General features: G+C 60.9%; 1 protein-coding gene across 7 annotated transcripts in view; it reads right to left on the bottom strand.

The window, feature by feature from the left end:
• Nucleotides 1–18,162, bottom strand: part of GAK (cyclin G associated kinase) — a 53,950-nt gene that overhangs the window by 22,663 nt on the left and 13,125 nt on the right. For all 7 annotated transcript variants that reach the window (XM_047847112.1, XM_047847113.1, XM_047847115.1 and 4 more), the window contains 7 exons: nt 16,756–16,898; nt 12,572–12,697; nt 8,990–9,079; nt 7,519–7,654; nt 7,091–7,203; nt 5,129–5,219; nt 3,055–3,178 (listed from right to left, as the gene is read on the bottom strand). In XM_047847112.1, coding sequence (XP_047703068.1) covers nt 3,055–3,178; nt 5,129–5,219; nt 7,091–7,203; nt 7,519–7,654; nt 8,990–9,079; nt 12,572–12,697; nt 16,756–16,898 — 823 coding nt within the window. The remainder of the gene's footprint in view (nt 1–3,054; nt 3,179–5,128; nt 5,220–7,090; nt 7,204–7,518; nt 7,655–8,989; nt 9,080–12,571; nt 12,698–16,755; nt 16,899–18,162) is intronic.

Here is an 18,162-nt window from a genome sequence, read left to right as displayed (position 1 = left end):
CCGGTGAGGGACAGAGCATGGCCGCCGGGCCCTGGTGGTCACGCGCACAGACGTCACCGCTACTGGTCACATCTGAGGAAAGGGCCAGCACCAGCGTCTTCTGCCATTCCCCCGTCCGAGGCTCTGGCTCTCTGCGTGCTGGCTAGACAGATGGCCCGTCAGGGTCAGCCCCGGGTTTGTCTGCTTCACCGTAAGCTCCCGAGTCTGTCGGTATCCGAGGCGTCTGCAGCCCGGGCGGAAGACAGTTACGCAGGCCGAGCCGCTCACCCTGAGAGGCCTGCTTGCAAGTTGGTCCTCGGCTGCGGCTGCCGGTTCAGGAGGGTCCTCGCTGCTCCCAGACCTGGCAGGAGTGGCCCCTGTGCCCAGACTGCTTGCACCAAGACGTGCTTATGCTCACACCTGCTTTCCCTCTAGAGTCCGGAGGCTGGTGTGTGCTCAGCGGAGGGTGCCCGAGAGCAGCCGCAACCCACACCCTGGGTGACAACGCTTCTTCACCTGTGCTGCAGCGGCTCGGGCGGGGAATCAAGCACCTCCCACGTGACGCCACGGCCGAGGACTCGGGAAGCCCCTCCTGTTCCCTCACACTTCGTGCCGGGAGCCTTTTCCCAGCGCTGATCTGCTGACCCGCGTCCTATCTCTGAGGAAAATCCCAGCTGTGAGGACGACTCCGCGCCCAGTCTTGGGTGTCCTTCGGCAAACCTTCCACCCTGGGAATGGTCCCGGGACCCTGACACGTATCCTCTTTCTCTTGTTCTAGAAACCTTTGACCCCCAGGACACCGGGCGATACCCTGTTTCATCCTCGTCTGCGCTCCGATCTCACCATCGCGCCGGGATGACCCCGAGCAGCCTCCCAGACTTGTGCGCCCGCGCCCCGAGGCACATCCGCTAACATCCCCAGGCCGCCACCCCGAGGCACAGACCGCATTCTGCTCGTGCCGCCCGGCGGAGGTGTGCTGTTAGGGTTATTACTTTTCGTTAATATTCCACTTGAGGGTGGAAGAGAGCTGCACAAACCCAGAGTCAGTCGCAACAGCAGCTAAATCCGGAAGCGGACCACCACCACCTCTAGCCTGACACGCAACGGGGGCCCCTGGGGTGCAGCCGGTGGAGCGTGCGACTCTCGGTTTCAGCTCAAGTCGCGATCGCACGGTTCGTGAGTTCAAGCCCCATGTGGGCCGATAGCAGGGAGCCTGCCTGGGCTTCTCTCCCTCTCTGCCCCTCCCCTGCTCACACGCTTACTCTCAAAATTAAAAAACGTTAAAAGAGAAACACACACACAAGCAACGATTTTACGTTCCTTCGTTTCTCAAAGCTGCTTTCGAGAGCAGTGCACGAGTGCACGAGCACGTGGCACCAAGCCCTCCCCCCCTCCGGCCGCACTGCCTCCCAGCCCTGGCTTCTCGGGGCGCCGGCATCCCGGTCGCACGGCAGGCCACGGGCACCCAGCCCCCGCACCCACCCTGGAGAGGCTGGCAGCCGAGGCCTGTCTGCTCTCTCCCTGCACCTCGGCGGAGAGGCCGGGAAATGCCGGACCCGCCTCACGCCTGAGGCCCAGCAAGAAACAGGGCTTCCGCACAGCTGGTGCGCCTTTTCCAGAGAGACTCGAGTAGTTTCTCCCGCGTTCGGGAACCTCCCGCTCATCGTCGTCAGGGGCTATGGCTCCAGAGCCCTCCGGTCCCAGAAGCCAGCCCCAAGACCCCTGCAACGTCACCTGCCGGGATGAGACCTGCCGCCCGCCCTGCCGGTGCCGCGGCCGCACGACACGCAGAGGATGACGGCCCGCGAGGTGAGCCACGTGGAGGGGCCCACGACACGGCGGCACCGTGTGAGGTCGCCCCTCATTGGAGGCGCGAGCGGAGAAGCGCCGGCAGACGGCAGGCGAGCCTGCAGGCCACAGGCGGCCCCGCCTGTCCTGTCTGGGCCCCCCAACCAGAACGTGAGCCACAGCAGCCGGACGGCTCCCGACCCCAGGGACAGACCCGGAGAGCTCCTTCGACAAGGCGTGGCCTGGGACACTGATCCACAGCCAGTAGAAATCAAGTCTCTCGTCGTTACATAAAGTCACATCGGGGACTGCGTGCGCGCTGCTATGTAACACAGTGCTCACACATGCACCACTCACACAGGTGTGCGCGTGCTCACGTAACGTGTGTGCGACTTTACCTGTGTCGTCCGCGGCTGGTGTGCGCACGCACAAGAACAGGGAAAGCCGAGGAGCCTCCACGCAATCAGACACACGTGGTAACTACAGAGAACAAGGGTCCCGACCCCCCGCCTGAGAACCAGCTCCCACGGATCATCCCCTGAAACCATCGGCACAGAGAAGCAGAGCCTCACGTGGACGCTGACACCCCTCAGCTGGCCTGCGGGGGGCAGCGTGCCGGAGACCCGGGCCTGTGAGGCTCCCGGGGAGCTCCCTAGGCATAGTGGAGATGCCTCCGGAGGACCTGGCAAACGCAGGCCATGTGTGCTGGCCACGAGGGCCTCGGGCCGGTGTCCAGGATGAGAGGGTAGCCCCCAGTTGTGCACATGTGCGCTCCCCTCAACAACCTGCTCACAAAGCGACTTGATTTACCCACACGCTCAAACCCAAGCAGCCCGGGTGGGCCTGCGGTCGTGAGGTGTCCTGGGCCCCTCCACTGTCCCCCTGGCTCCACGCCACGGAGGAGAAACCACACAAATGCGAGGGGCACTGTCCCGGAGCAAGGGAGGCGCTGAGGCTGGCGGCTCAGGTTCTCCAGGGAAAAGACCTCCCGGGGGCGAGAGTGGCAGGGCCCCGTGGCTTCGGGCACTCCCATGTGCCCCTCCGCGGCAGGGGTGGGAACGGGTGGCCGAGGCACCCCCATCGGGCAGCGCCACCCCCCCTGCCTGGGCCCACGAGGCTGATGGCACAGCCGGTGCCGATGGCATCACACGCTCACCAGCAGCCTCAAGTGCAGGTCCTGCCAGGTTTGGAGGCGGGACAGAGCCCAAAGGTCGGGAAACCCCTACTACAAAGAGACCACGTGCTGTCACTGTCATCTAGACGCCGTGCCCACGTGCCCTCACTCACTTGGCAACGGACTGGATGACCTTGGAGGAGGTGTCCTTGATGTTTGTGAAGAGGCGCTCGGTGCCCCCCCGCAGGATATCCAGGAGCCCGCCATAGGGCTGGTCGTACTCGGCAAGCGCCAGGCCTGGAAGCAAAGACAAGTCGGCTCAAGTCACAGCACGGCCTGGGGCTGGAGGCGGGGCCGCGAGAGGCGTAGGTGGGAGCCAGCTCCTGGGGAGACGGGAGAACCAGAACGGGCAGGGAGCCCTGCTTCCTGTCAAGCCCGACCATCAGCGCACAGTATCCGGGCACAGGAACGAAACCAGCCAAATGCTGCCTGAGCCTGGGGGGGAGCCCCGCCCTGCCCGGCACCCACAAAGTGCCGAGCCAGCTGCTCTGTCCCCAGGGCAGGAGCTGGGCCCCGTGAAGAGGAGCTGGTCCCTCTGGGCACACGTGGCCCTCCATTCCCGTCTCGGTGATGTCCCACCAGACCATTCCCAGCATGCACTGGATGCCAGCTGGGACCCTCCGGTGCACTAACTCACGCTGAGGGGACCAGCGAAGGGGAGGCAGCCTGGTGGACACAGACACCACAGACGCTTAGGGGAGGAAAGGGTGGGGAAGGATGAGGGGGGAGAACACGGGGTGGGCCGGACAGGGGGGAGGCCCGGTCATCCCAAGCCAGGCCACAGGCCACATGGTAGACCTTGGGCATGCCTGGGGCACGATTCTATCTTTTGCAGGGACAGGGATGCTGGCATAGAGCCCAGGCTCCTGACCACAGCTCCAAACGGGGGGCACCTGCAGGACACGGCGGCCTGGATGAGAACAGGGTGGTAGCAAAAGAAGGCAGTCCCTGAAACCCCAGGGCCTCAACGGTGGGGTCATCAAAGGGGGCTCGGGGGGGAGACGCCGGTGCGAAGAGACGAGCACGATCTACGACTGCATCTGTGCCGCGGGGGCCTCTCCGGCAGCCTCTGTGCGTAAAGCAGCAGCACCAGCTGCCAGACGGCCGGCCCGCGGCTGGGACGAGGCTGGACGACATGGCCCACACGTGAGATGTTTCTGTTGGTTTGTCACTAGGCAGTAGCTGGCCCAGCCCTGGCGAGGCACCACCGCTCGTGTGGTGTGAGCACATGTGAGGCCGGGTCGTCCCTTGGGGCCTTGAGAACCCCCCCCCCCCCGCCCCCCCCCCCCCATGGCAGATGAGGCAGCCCCACACACGGGACACTCAGGGAGGCACCCGGGGCCCAATGTGCACGGATATGGAGCGCCCAGGGCACGGGCCCTGCTGGCTGGCGGGGACAGCTGAAGGACCCAGGACTCCACGCCCCGAAGAATGAGAGGTGGGGGATGAGCAGGGGGGCCCGTGGCAGAGAAGCACGTCCTGGCATGGCCTTCCAGAGCTTTCCAAGGCATGGCCACACAGAGCTCAGGCTGAGGGCTTCTGTGGGGACACAGTTATGCCACTGCTGGGTACCCAACCCATCCTGATACACACTGGCCGAGGGGAGTAGAGGTCGCTCACCACACGTGACCTGAGCTATAGAAGGCCGCCGGCCTCACCTCCACTGCTGCCAGAGCCGACCCTCCGCCACCCCCCATCTGAGTCCCCACTCGGAGCCCTCCAGCCCCCCAGATCCTACCATGGCCGCTCTATTCCCCACACCCTCCTTCTGACGTACTTGTCCTCCTGGCTACTCTCTGCCCTTCAAGGCACGCCCTCCTCTACACGCCAAGAAGTGACTTACAGAGCGGCTGTGGGCCTCCGAGGCGGAGTGAGCCACGCGGGTGGGTGGCAGTGCCCGTGTGGCCACCGCCAGTTGTCACTCCATGCTACAGAGGACCGGTACTGCCCTGATGGTGTCGGGAGAGGACAGCTGATGCTCACGCCTCTTCCCCTGTCCCCTGTGGTCCTGAGTGTGTCAGTTCCATTGAGTCCTGGCGGTTCCGGGGAATCTGAACCTGAGGGTGGTCCTGGGGGCCCTGAACACATAGCCTGTGTTTTGCTGTCAGGTGCGCTGCACACAGCGGGAGCATGGTAACCCCAGGGGCAAACGGGGGGCGGGGGGGGCACAAGGCAGGGGGCACTCACCTCCACTGTAGCCACCGCTGCTGGAGCCCCCGAGGTGGGGAGGCCCTCGAGACGGGACAGCATTCCCATAGCCCCCATTCTGCTCTAGGAGCTGCAATGATTCCAAATGCAAATAATCAATCTCCAGAGGCCGGGGCCAGGGTTCAGGTGGCTCCTCCCCAAACAGAAAACCTTCAGATGCTGGCACAAGGTGCCTGTGGGCCCCACGTACGCTGGCCACCCAGTTAACCTAGCTCTCTCTACCTGACTTACTAAAACATCCAAGAGAACTTCCCGGACTCTGAACAGCCCAGCTGAACCAAAAGGCAGACCACACTGACAAGTGACCTGCCCATGTGCTGTTCTGGAGCCGACGTGCTCGGGCACACACCTAACACAGAGGAGGCAGCCGTGAACCTGCCCAACTCTGCAAGTGCTCCCTGCACGCCCACCGCACGCCAAGGCTCCACGGCGACGCAGGGCAGACGGCAGACCCTCGGGGCTGAGGCATCTTGTGTGGGGAGGTGCACCCAGACTCAGTCGGCTCGCGCCCTCTGGCTGCCACAGGAGCGGGGCAGCGGGCTGTGCACAGTGAGGCTCTTTCGCGAGCTGAGCCCGAGGCCAGTGTGGGGCTGGAGCCTCGAAGAGATTCGTGCAGCCCGGAGGCAAGGCGCTCGGCGCAGGCCTCCTGCCCAGCTCCCTTGGGGCGGCCTCAGCCTTCCTCAGCCTTCCTCAGTCTCAGGGAAGATGCAGTTTCTGCCGGTTACTTGTTTTATAAGTCACTCGGTAGTGTGCTTTAGGGTTTTTGGTGAAGCTTTACAAAATACGACCATCGAGGTGGAGTTTTACCACGTTAAACTCAGGAAATGAGGTATACGTGCTATCGTTTCTACTGAACGTGACGACATCTCGTCTTTCTTAGTGACCTAGGAGGGAATCGGTATTAACATCCTACAAGTTCCTGAAAACAACACACGTGCCGCCAAGTGGTAGGCAACTACCACTGTTAGGCCACGTCTCCTCTTCGCAAATTCTCTATTTGCTTTATCAATTTCTGGAAGAAACAGAACATCCCCTACCGTGACCCGATGCCTCCCACGACTCCCTGTAAACTAACGAATGCTGCTCGGTATCTCAGACACTGTGTTGTTACAGGCAGGTGAATGATACCCGCTTTCCTTTTAAAGTTCCTTTTCACAGCATCCTATTAAACCACACAGCCGAACACTTCGCATGCCTCCACTCTTGGGTTTCAGACTCGATTCCTACTCCCCCTCTCGAGGGGCTCTGTCTGCTGCGTGCGGCCCTGTGTGGCGGGATGCCTTTCCGTGGGGAGGACGGCCTCGCTGCACACTCGGCCCCTACGTAAGAGATTTAAGGTTTGCACGCGTGGGGCACAGGTCTCAGAAGCACTAGCATCAGGACACGCGCAGCAGTGGACCCACCAGGAGCTGCGTCTGTCCACGGGGAGCTCCCCAGGGGTGCGCACGCAGGCAGGCCTGCCCACCAATCAGACACCTCCCCATGCCGCCCGGGGCCCCTGCTCGCCTTTGGGGACGAGCACGTTTTCTGCGGGGCTACGTGGGCACTCTGGGCCGACCTGCTTTAGCGCCAGACTGCTCCCAGGCTCTCTCTGGACCGAACCCACTGCCCCCCCCCCTCGCCCCCGACGTTCCGTGGCCTTCTCCCCCTCACCCCGCTGTGACCTTCCGTGGCCTCCTCCTCACCTGTGCTCCTCACCACCTCTCGCCCTGGCCCCTGGGATGCAGGGAACCAGCCCAGGAGGTTAAGCACTGAGCACCAGGGCCCCACGCCCGGTTTACTCCCCTGGCTCCTATGATCAGGTGGGACGTTTCCCCTGTCACCCCGGCCTGTGGAGGCTCCATGGCACTCGTGAGCCCCCTCGGGGAGCCGTGTCTCTTGCCCTAGAGCAGGTGCGGCCTCTCACGGAAACGTCCTGAAAACACCCGTCAAGGCCCCTACCTCAGTGATGGGCGACTTGGGGTTCACATTCCTGGCGGCTGCAATCTCCTGGAGCTGGTTGACCAGTTCTGTGATGGACAGCCGCTCCTCGGGGTTGACCTTGAGCGTAGCGCCTAGGGCAGAGGCAGCTGAGCTCAGGTCACGGTCTGGGGTCAGCAGTGCCCACCCTCCCCGAGATCACAGACCCGAGGCCCCTCATTCCACTTATGGCACTGATTTCGCTTACAAGCGAGAGAGGGAAACATGACGAGAGAGCCACAGCGAAAACGGCACAAAGTTACCAGAACCGGCCACTCAAAGCACCGAGAATTCACAAGGGGGCTGAGCGCTAAGAAAAGCCCTGAGCAGAGCGGCTGCCACACAGCCATGAGGGGCAGGGGACAGCCGGGGCCCTGGATGTGACACAGGTCCCCGCACGCGGGACTTACGGATGAGGTCATGGAACACAGAGTACTGGGTGTCATCAGGAGGGATTGAGAACTTCCCGTTGACTATTCTAAGCTTTGCTCCGTCTTCAAATGGGTGCTGCCTGAAGCACAGCAGGTACAAGATGCAGCCCAGGGCCTGCAGGGGACAGGGGGCGTGGTGGGGGTGGGGGCTAGGAGGGGGTGTGGGGGAGGGGGCTGAGAAGCTAGGGGAGTGGGTTGGAGGGAGGGGTTGAGAGGGTGGGGGAGGGGGCTGAGGGGGGAGGGGGCTGAGGAGGTGGGGGCTGAGAGGGTGGGGGAGGGGGCGGGGCCCATCCAGCCAAAGGTCAAGGAGCTGGAGCCACACCCTGGTCTGAGTTCCAGGCACACCCAGCCCACTCTCTGCCCTCATCAGGCACAAACTATGGAGATCAGAGGAAGAACAAACAACAACAATCTTATTTTCTCAGCAAGAGGTCCTTTCAAAGGGAAAAGTTCCCACATTCAGGCACTTGGGACCCAGCAGGGCAGCTCGCTCGAGAGACCACTAGGGCAGAAAGGCAGGGAGCAGGCCTGCGGGTCCTGGGGGTCTGCCGCTGCCTGCTAGCCCTGTGGCCTCCGATGCGGGCACACTCGTGGCCCAGACTGAGCAGGGCACTCGGGACCCAGGGGAGGCCACGCCCTCGGCACCCAACGTCAGTCCCCCCATCAACCGCCTGTGTGTGCGTACGAGTGTCCCCCAGCCGACCGTGCTGAGGAGTACCTACTGGGGTGGAAAGGAGATGCGCGGTGAGTTTGACACCACAGGCTGCCACCATCCCAAGAAAAGGCTCCAGCGTGCAAATCCTACCGATTCACACGTTTTAGACGGGGTGGAGCCCGTCACACCCACGGCGAGGTCAGCACTGGAGGCGGCCTGGGAGGTCTGGGGCTGTCCCTGCTCGGAGAGGCCAGGGAAGGGGCAGGGTGCCTCGGCACTGGCGAGCGCAGCCCCGGGCCGCTCAGAGCTGCGCTCCCCAAGTTCCACACCCTGATGCTGGATGAAGGGGTCAGCGGACCCCAGGAGGAGCGCTACACCAGGCAGGAATGGCCACAGGGTTTCAGAAAGGTGAAGGGAGCGGGGTCGCCTAGGCGTCGGGGCCCGGCCCTCACTCTGGCCATGGCCAGACCGGCAAAAAGACCCAAGGCTGGGACTGGTCAGGCCGCACGAAGCCCCGGCTTCTCTGAAGGGGCTCTGCGCAGGGGGAGCTCAGGCCCAGGCCTGCAGGCGGCAGACGGGTCCGGGCACAAGGTGCCACCCCGGGACTCTGCAGCACGTGGACACTCCACCCAACCTACGCTTGGTTCCGCTCCACTAAGGGCAATCACGGTGGTTCTTGTGACAAGAAAAGGAGAAGAAAAAGAAGGGTGGCCAGAGGGACGGGGAGCGGAGTGGGCAGGCCAGAACCCCCGCCCAGAGGCACGGCTGCCCGGGCACACAGCCGTGCCGCCTCACCCAAATGTCTTGCTTTTCGCCGATGGGGAAGTTCGAGTACAAGTCCACGATCTCTGGCGTCCTATACATGGGTGTGGTGTTCCTGGTGATCTGAAGGGCAGACACAGACGTCTCAAAGGAAAGGCCACTCGTGAGCACCACTCGTCGTCCTGCGTCGATGTGGTGCTACTTCCCCAAATACCCCGCAGGACGTCTGTGAACGACGCTCACTCACACCCCGTTGTGTCCCACACAGGCGGCAGGCTGTTCAACTCCCTCCTCACCCCCACTGCCGCCCGTCTCCCGAGCGCCTCTGGTGCTCCTGATGCAGCCACGCACGCCAAGCATTCACTGCGGGCACCCTAGCTCGTGTGGGTGTGAGGAGAAGCAGGTGTCACCCACAGGAAGTCTGTCCAGAGCCGTGAGCTGGGTCGCTCGTGTCTCTGAGAGGAAGTGCTATTCTGAAAGAAGCCTCCTGACGGGATCTTGTGGACAAAGAACCTTCTCCAACGGGAGAGAGAACTAAACCAAATTTAGCTGGTTGGTTCAGGTTTTCACACGCAAGATCCTGAGACCCACGTATACAGGGCAGGACACGGGACCGAGGACGGGCTGGCAGCACATCCCGGGGGGAGAGCCACAGCCCACGGCGTGCGTCGCCGCACACGGCACACATGAACACCAGCCACGGGGCTACAGATTCCGCTGCCACGACCTCAGCCGGACAAGGAAACACAAACACGTGGCAAGTGTGACGGGCTGTTCTCCACCTGAAGCTGTTACTCCACGGCAACCCTCTGAAGAGGCCACGGGAGGGGTGCAGGTGAGGCCCGGGGTCAGAGCGCGTAAATCCTCGGGCGGACGCACCCGGCATGCCGCGAGGGAGGTGAAGCTGGGGGCACCACGCAGCCCAGACGTGGGGCGACAGGGACACCCACGCGGGACAAGTCGCCAAGCCGCACACTTAGGGTTCTGCGCCGCGGTGCCCGTCCGGCAAGCTCCCGTGGAAAGCCCTATTCTACGCCGGATTTGTTCACAGACCGGCCGCTGCGATCCAGGCTCACACCCTGAGGAGACACGAGAACCCACGTGCGGGCCGCTCGGCATGCTGCCGCCTGTAAGCGTGCAGACGACAGGACACCGGACACGGCCTGACCGTGAGTACGCGGCACTGGCCAAAGAGACCCAGGTGCAGAGGGACCCATGCTCCTGACCCAGCACAGCCCACAAAGCATGAAAAGCAAACAGAAGCCAGGAGAGCGTGTGCAGCGTGAGGGGCGGGGAGCTGGGAGACGCGCGTCCGCGGGCCTATCCCTTCAGAAGAGACACGGCACCGCTTGCAGCTCAATTCTCCCGGAAGCCAGCAACCGCTCAAAAAGTCAAGTCAAGTCATTAAAAAGTAAGATGCAATCAAACGAGTAACTAAACCCCTTGGAAGGAGAGAGCGCAGATGCGAGGACTCGTCTACACAGCATCTGGGAGCACGTGCCTGGTCTGGGCTGTAGATCGGGGGAGGGGGGACACCCGAGGGCCACAGATCCACCCTGACTTCCTTCTGGGACATTCACGCTCTCTGGTGACACCAGAACTCTCGGACGTGCGCTGGAGTGGAGCGCAGGTGCACGTGGTGACGCTACTGGGCCCCTCGCTGGGAGAGGGGGACACACAGATGCGGGGTGGGGGGGCAAGAAGCCCACCGGACACACCAGAGCGGAGGCACTGGCACAGACGCGCGACCTGCCACAGGACATGCGTGGAGGTGTGCCCACACAGGCACGCACGCCCCGAGTGGTCTCCGGTGCCTCCCCCTCCCCCCGACCCCGAGCCGGCGGCTCTCCTCCAAGGTGGGCACGCACACGGCAGGGTCGGCCGGGCAGGCACCTGCTCAGCCCAGAACGCCCTCCTGCCCCGGCAAGTGGGCAGGGCTCCCAAGGGATGGGAGCCCGACAAAGAACATAGGGTCAAGTGGGAAGCGAATCTGGGGCATTTGAGGACGCACCACGAACCCTGAAAAAGACGGCACCCGCAAGTTCTCATAAAGAATAATCACAGGAGGTGCGGGGGGGCTCCTGCCAGGGTAGTGGGGCACACATGCCACCAGGGCACACAGCAGAGGCGGGAGGACAGGACAGGAAGCCAGAGCAAGCAGCTCGCCCCCCCATGGCCCCGCCCGGGAGACGGAGGCAACCAAGCAACCATCACCCAAAAACAGGTGTGCGTGAGACACAGTGGGTGTTCGCACACCTCCAAGGACCCACTGAGACCAGTGATGGAGACAGGACTCAGAGCCCATGAGGCGGTTACAAAACCACCCACCACACGGGACCGAGGGGCCCCCTCCCACGCTGCTATGCTGTTCCGTTCTGCCAGCCAAGCAACTGAAGGAGAGCGTTAAACGTATTCTTTTTGCCGGGAATGACTTCCTTAGGAACGCTCTCACGCACAAGCAGGAATGTGCTGGGTTGGGGTGATCCGACGTGCGTCCGATTCAGTAATGGAGCACAGTCAGTTCTAGGAACAGCCAGCAAGTCAGGAGCACCTGTGCTTTGACCCATGACACCCGGCCCAGGGACGGACTCCGTCCAGACAAGAGGTGCCCCGCTGGCCCACATCCCGTCCCCGACTCCTTCATGGCAGGCTTCCTCAGTGTCCCCGGCAGAGCACGGATGCAGCACCTGCCCTCCCCCGTCATTCTGTGTGGCTTCCTGTCTCCTGTGTTTGGCTTGTGTGGTTTCTGTGAGCTGCTTATCTAAGTACGAGCCCCTAGGGGAACGGCTCGGGGTGTCCAGCGGAGGGCGCACCAAAGAGCGCCCCAGGCCCCTCCCCCAGGCTGCACAGTCACATGTGCACGGGCTCTGTCCTGCTCTGGGCTGCCTGCTACCCACACGTGCTCAGGACAAACCTACCAATCTCCTGTGGGGTCTCCTGTGGGACCCGTGAGGGAGAGTTTTCAGTGATTTTTGATTTTTTTTTTTTAATAACCACATTTGGGACGGTGAGAAAGTTCTGTGGATGGACAGTGGGGATGGCTGACCAATGACGAATGTAGTTAATGCCACTGGAACGTGCACTTAAAAATGGTTAAATTATGGGGCGCCTGGGTGGCGCAGTCGGTTGAGCGTCCGACTTCAGCCAGTTCACGATCTCGCGGTCCGTGAGTTCGAGCCCTGCGTCGGGCTCTGGGCTGATGGCTCAGAGCCTGGAGCCTGTTTCCGATTCTGTGTCTCCCTCTCTCTCTGCCCCTCCCCCGTTCATGCTCTGTCTCTCTCTGTCCCAAAAATAAATAAAAAACATTGAAAAAAAAAAATTAAAAAAAAAAAAATGGTTAAATTAAATAAGATGGTAAATTTTATGTTGCGTGTTTTTTATCACAATACAAAAAAAAACCGCAATTAACAAAGGCCGTAAGAAGGTCTGGGATGAAGTGAGGGACGGAGACATGAGTAAGCCTCAAATTCGGCGTCTCCCGGCCCACACACGAGCCCGGGAGGCGAACGCCGGGATGTGGGACGGGCAGGCCGCGCGGCCGCAGCCAGAGCATCGGCGACTGCGGAGACCCAGGCCGAGCAGACCACAAAGGGCACCACGTGCCACACGACTCACCTCTTCTTCCACCAGGGCCCGCCTCTGGGCGCTCCAGCTGTAGTCCGGGTAATGCGAGATGGTCGTAGCACTGCCAAAGTCACACAGCTTGATGGTCCCCTGGTTACTGAGCAACAAGTTCTCCACCTGCAGAATCCCAGAGGGCGGTCAGGGGCTCGGGTGCTGAGACCCAGGCCTGGGGGCGCCTTCCTCCCGCAAAGGGGAAGAAACAGTATTTTAACCTCTCTCTGATCGAAGTCAGCACGTGTACCTTTGAAAACGGGGAACTCAGAAAAATAAAGTCACGACCAACCATAAATCAAAGACAACTCTAATCGATCATGTAAGGTATACAAACACACAAAAAACCTTTATAAAAGTCAGTTAGGGGCGCCTGGGGGGGCTCAGTCGGCTGAGTGTGCAACTCTTCATCTTGGCTCAGGTCTTGATCTCACAGTTCATGGTATCGAGCCCCGACAAGTCAGGCGCTGTGCTGATGGCACGAGGCCTGCTTTGGATTCTCCCTCTCTCTCCCTCTCTCTCTCTCTCTCTCTCTCTCTGCCCCTCCTGGCTTGCACATGCATGCTCTCTCAAAATAAAGAAACTACAAAAAAAAAAAAAAAAAAAAGAGGTGCCTGGGTGGTTTAGTTGGTTAAGCATCTGACTTCGGCTCAGCATGATCTCTCACAGTCTGTGAGTTCGAGCCCCACATCAGCTCTCCGCTTGTCGGCACAGAGCCCACTTCAGATCCTCCGTCCCCTACCTCTCTGTGCCTCTCTGCCACTTGCACACATTCTCAAGAAAAAAATTTAAATAAATTTAAAAAGTAAGTCAGTTAATTGGGTGCCTGGGTGGCTCAGTCAGTTGAGCCTCCGACTTCAGCTCAGGTCATGATCTCGTGGTTCATGAGTTCAAGCCCTATGTCGGGCTCTGTGCTGACAGCTCAGAGCCTGGAGCCTGTTTCAGATTCTGTGTCTCCCTCTCTGTCTGCCCCTTCTGTTCATGCTGTTTCTCTCAAAAATAAACACTAAAAAACATTTTAAAGATAATAAATCAGTTAAAAAATGAAAAAACTTAACACACCACTTCAAAATTACCAAATACATCAAGAACCTAGGAAAAAATTGAACAAAAGACACACAAAACACTTCCTATTCAAAAAACTCTAATTTTAAAGATTTCTTTTCTTATTTTAGAGAGAGAACCTGTGTGTATACACGAGAGTGGCAGGGGAGGGGGCCGAGGGAGGGGAAGGGCGGGGAGAGAGAGAAGAATCTTAGCAGGCTCCAAGATCAGCCCACAGCCCAGCCCGGGGCTCGATCCCACAACCCTGGGATCACGACCTGGGCAGAAATCGAGAGTCAGACACTTGACTGACTGAGCCACCCAGACACCCCTGGAAAACTATAAAAATTGAGACAAACTCTTAAAATCCAAACAGACAAGGGATCAGACCACACTCCTGACACGAAAGGCACGGGTGTGCGCAGCCACTCTAGAGCAGGCTCCCCAGCCGTGGTCCAGCCCCGCCTACCTCGACACAGCCCGCAAACTAAGAAAGGCTCTTACATATTTAAACGGTTGGTGGAAGAATCGAAAAAGACTGACATCTCCTAACACGGGTCCAGAAGCAGCTTTAGGGGCGTGGCCGCGCCTGGCTGTCCGTAGGGCTGCCTGCGCTGTTCAGGAAGGTTGGTGTGCAAAGCTGAAATGTTTGAAGTCGGGCCTTTTATAGGAAGTCTGTCAACTCACGCTCTGGGGGTGAGGTGGGATGGGGGTGGGGAACAGTCAAGGCAACTCACCAAATTCCAGAAAGTTTTTTGGGAGGAACCTAATTCAAAAAGTCACGTGGAGACGCAAAGAGCCAAAAAGAGCCACATGATCCCTAAGAAGTCAGGCCTTACTGTTAAGCTCTGTTAAACAAGGCAAAGGAGCACAGGGTCCAGGACCAACCAACAGCCCCACAGGACACCCGGCGAGTGCCAGGCCCGTGGCAAGGCGGCGATGAGGGAACAGGACGGCCATCCAGGCAAGGTGTTGGGAGAGCCAGGGGGCCACCCACGATGCGCCGAGGAAGACCCGCCCCTACGGGCAAAGGTGGACGCCAGGTCCCCCGGACAGCAAGCCTGGCAAGACGCCTCGGCAAGACACGGAAGCTCCACTGAAACCAGAGCATCCCATCGGAGACGCTGTGCACAGGGTGATGGTGCGAGCCACAGCGTGACCAGCGCGGGCTCTGATGAGCCAAAGTGAAAGGGACCCTTCCACAGGCGCCCCCACGGAGAACGTCCAAAGTACAACACGCTTGAAAAGATGCTCAACTTTGTTAGCAGAAGGAAAATCCAACTAGGACCACTTAAGCCACATCCACATGACCTGGGTCACGTAGCAAAGTGCGGGCACAGGGGCCGCCATGCGCTGCTGGAGAGGACTTCCAACAGAGGTGCAAGCGTCCACGGGCCAAAGCACAGACAAGGGCATCGGGGTTCAGAACAGCTCAGGAAGCGGACATCAGCCAAGTGCACAAGCACGAGCACATGCGTCCCCACGTGAGACGGACGGACCTGCAAACCATAATGCGAGCGAACAGCCCGGCACCGGCTACACTCCACAGCCCGCAGGCTTGGAAGGAGCCATGCACAAGAAGGGCACGCGTCCCCATGGTCTCTGCCATCCCCCGTGTCCCGCCTGCCCCTCCGCAGGGCGCCACACGGTGAGGTCCACGCACCGGCCACAGGGACACCTGCAGGGGGTCCCAGCACTGGGCGAACAGAGGGCGCTGAGAAGACAAGGGACGTCCAACCCGGGTTAAGCTCACAAGCGCTGATCCTTTACTGATTCTACCCTTCTAGATATCCCTTCCCTTAAAACAACTACGGACACACAAGCACCCGCATTAACACACAAAGCATGGGTCTTGATGCCCCGAAACAATCCACCAGCCCCCAGTCAGCTGAGGAAGGCCCATGCAGACAGCAGGGAAGGGCCGGCTGGTGTGCAGGGCAGCCGCGGCCCAGGCCCCTCCAGACACACCCCTGCAGCCCTGTGAGCGGGGTCCAGGGCGGTGGCCCCCACCTCACAGACCTTCTGTAACGGGGGCGCACGTGCCGACCACTCGGGCTGAGGGACAAAAGGAAAAGGTCAGGCTCGCCCAAGGTCAAATCTAAACAGAGACATCATTGCACAGACAGGGCGCCAGGGCCTCCGTGGGCACACGGCCCTGAGGAGGAGAGGGCGCTGTCCCAGACCAGCCGGGTCGGAGGCACGCTTTCCTCATACCTGAAAGCTGGCCACAGACAAGAGAGAACGCTAAGGGACTGTAAGGTTCTCCGGCAAAAACAACCTGTGCCAGCAAATAGGACACAGCGGGGGCCACCGCTCCCCCAAGAAGCGGTCGGAGTCAGGGTGTGAGCTTCGTGGACGTCAGGCAAATCTCACAAAGTCTTGAGTTTCCCAAAGACACAACAGGGGAGATAGAAACTAGGCCATTAAGCAGGAGAAGGCATTCGCAGCACAGACAACATGAAAAAGGCCGCCGTAAGAACAGAGGGAGGAGCTCCTGCTAACCAACAACCTGATGGACAGAAAACAGGAAAAAAAGCAAAAAGCAAGTTAACTGAAGAATAAGGCACTGACTGCAAACACCGCAAAAACCGTCTATCTCACGAATCACCAGGAAAAGGGAGAATCGGGACCGCGGTGCCCCTCGTCCCCAGCAGGCGGGCGGCTGCGAGTACGGCAGCCCCACGGTGCCCGGCCAAGGTGCGTCCGCACTCCTCGTGGTCCCTCGGCGGCACTGGTTGCCGCGGGACAGCGAGCCCTGTGGTGTCACGCCTGGGGACGGATGACCACAGGGCGAGGGCACGGACGACCCCGAGGGGCGGCAGCCTCCTCCCGGCTCCTGGGGGCGGACGGAAGGGAGCCTCAGCCGAGAGCATCCCCGGGCCGGCCGAAGGGCCGGCAGGGGGCATGATGGCCAAGCAGGTGGCATGAAACCACAGGACCAGGCCGCAGGAGGCCACAAAGCCAAATGACACAGAGAGAGGGCTCGGCGCCGCTTCAGGGGAGAAACTTCCAGAAACCCAGTTTGGCGTTAAGAAGCTCCTCCTTCTCTGGAAAAGCCATCGCACACTTCACTGCTGGCAAGCTGGCCATCCTGACCGGGGGCAGCGGGGCAGGCCCGCGAGACGGACCGGAGGCGGTACCTTGAGGTCTCTGTGGATGATGGGCGGCTTTTGTCTGTGCATGTGCTGCACGGCTCTGCACGTCTGATAGAATATCTTCAGAACAGTATCGCACGAGAGCGGACCTCTAGATTCAATTTTCTTTAAAAATTCCACCAGCTGCCCTAAAAGAGAAAATTAAACTCACATCACCATGGAGCCAGAAACGCTACACCCACCCCGGGCGGCCCCCCGGAGCCCACCGTGGCACTCGCGGGCGAGCGTCCGCCGCTCGGGCCCGGACACCCGGGAAACCCCGCGGAGGGACGTGAGGTTCAGGGACCGCCACCGGGATGCAACGAACTTACAGAGCCTCCGTGGGAACACCGCCGGCCGCGGCCACGTGGAACAACGGCCAGCGGTGCGCGCGGTACAAGGCAGCCCCCAAATTCACCACGGACTGCGTACCCCGCGCAGCCGGGCGCCGAGCGGCAGCTACAAGAGGAACGGCCCCAAACGTGTACGCGGAGCTCTCTCAACCACATCTAGCGAAGCGGCCACCCCGCTTCCTCAGGCAACAGGTCACCTGTCTGTGAGCACCACGTCCCAGTAAACGCACAGACTGCGTGTGGACGGGGGGCGGGGGGGGGGGGGAGGAGAAGGAGGCCACAGGCAGGCACGAGGTACTGGGCCGCACCCCAGTCCCGGACAGAGCCCTCCCTGGGCCGTTCCTCCCCGTCTCTGTAGCCCAGACACCTGCAGTCCTTGGACCCGGCACAGTGAAGCCGGGAAACTCCGGTGCGGGGCCAGCCGGCTCCGTCGCACGCGGGGTGAGAGCTTTCTCCGTGAGCACAGGCCATCTCCTCCCCGTCCCGCACGGAGCACCCACGTTCATGCCTCTGGCGCCTGCCTCCACAAGCTGCCCACACACCACATGCCTCGTATCCTACCCCTCCAACCCCATTCCCACCTGTGGCCCCTTCCCTGGAGCCTCTTCCGGAAGCCCACCCTCTCCTGGGCCCTGCACTGCTCCCTCCCTGCTCCAGGCCCCAGGCTGTCTCTCAGCCTTGTAGCTCCTTCAGTCTGCCGGCACACTGTTGAAGCAGAAGCAAGGTGGTTACCACCCCTACAGGCCTTATCTCTTGTGACATCCCCACACAGACTCCCCTCCAGCCACATGCCTCCTTTCTGTCCTGCCCCAGGACCTTCGCACATGCTGCACCCTCAGCTGGGACGGTTTTCCCGTCTCACCTCCTTTAGCTCCCGGTCTGCGCCATCACACCCTTTCCCTGGCCTCTTTCCTCAGTTTCGCACGGGACTACCCAACCATCACTGAGGACTCTGGTTAGGGTCTATTTGCTTTATCTGCTTGAGTCACTGAACCCCCGTGCCTGCATACAGTAGTGCCAACAGACACGATTCTCAACATGAACTAGATTCTAACTGCTC

Source organism: Prionailurus viverrinus, unplaced genomic scaffold (assembly GCF_022837055.1).
Source record: "Prionailurus viverrinus isolate Anna unplaced genomic scaffold, UM_Priviv_1.0 scaffold_45, whole genome shotgun sequence".
In the NCBI taxonomy this organism is placed as follows: Eukaryota; Metazoa; Chordata; class Mammalia; order Carnivora; family Felidae; genus Prionailurus; species Prionailurus viverrinus.
Note: the sequence above shows the minus strand (reverse complement) of the source record. Positions and strands in the feature narration are given on the sequence as shown.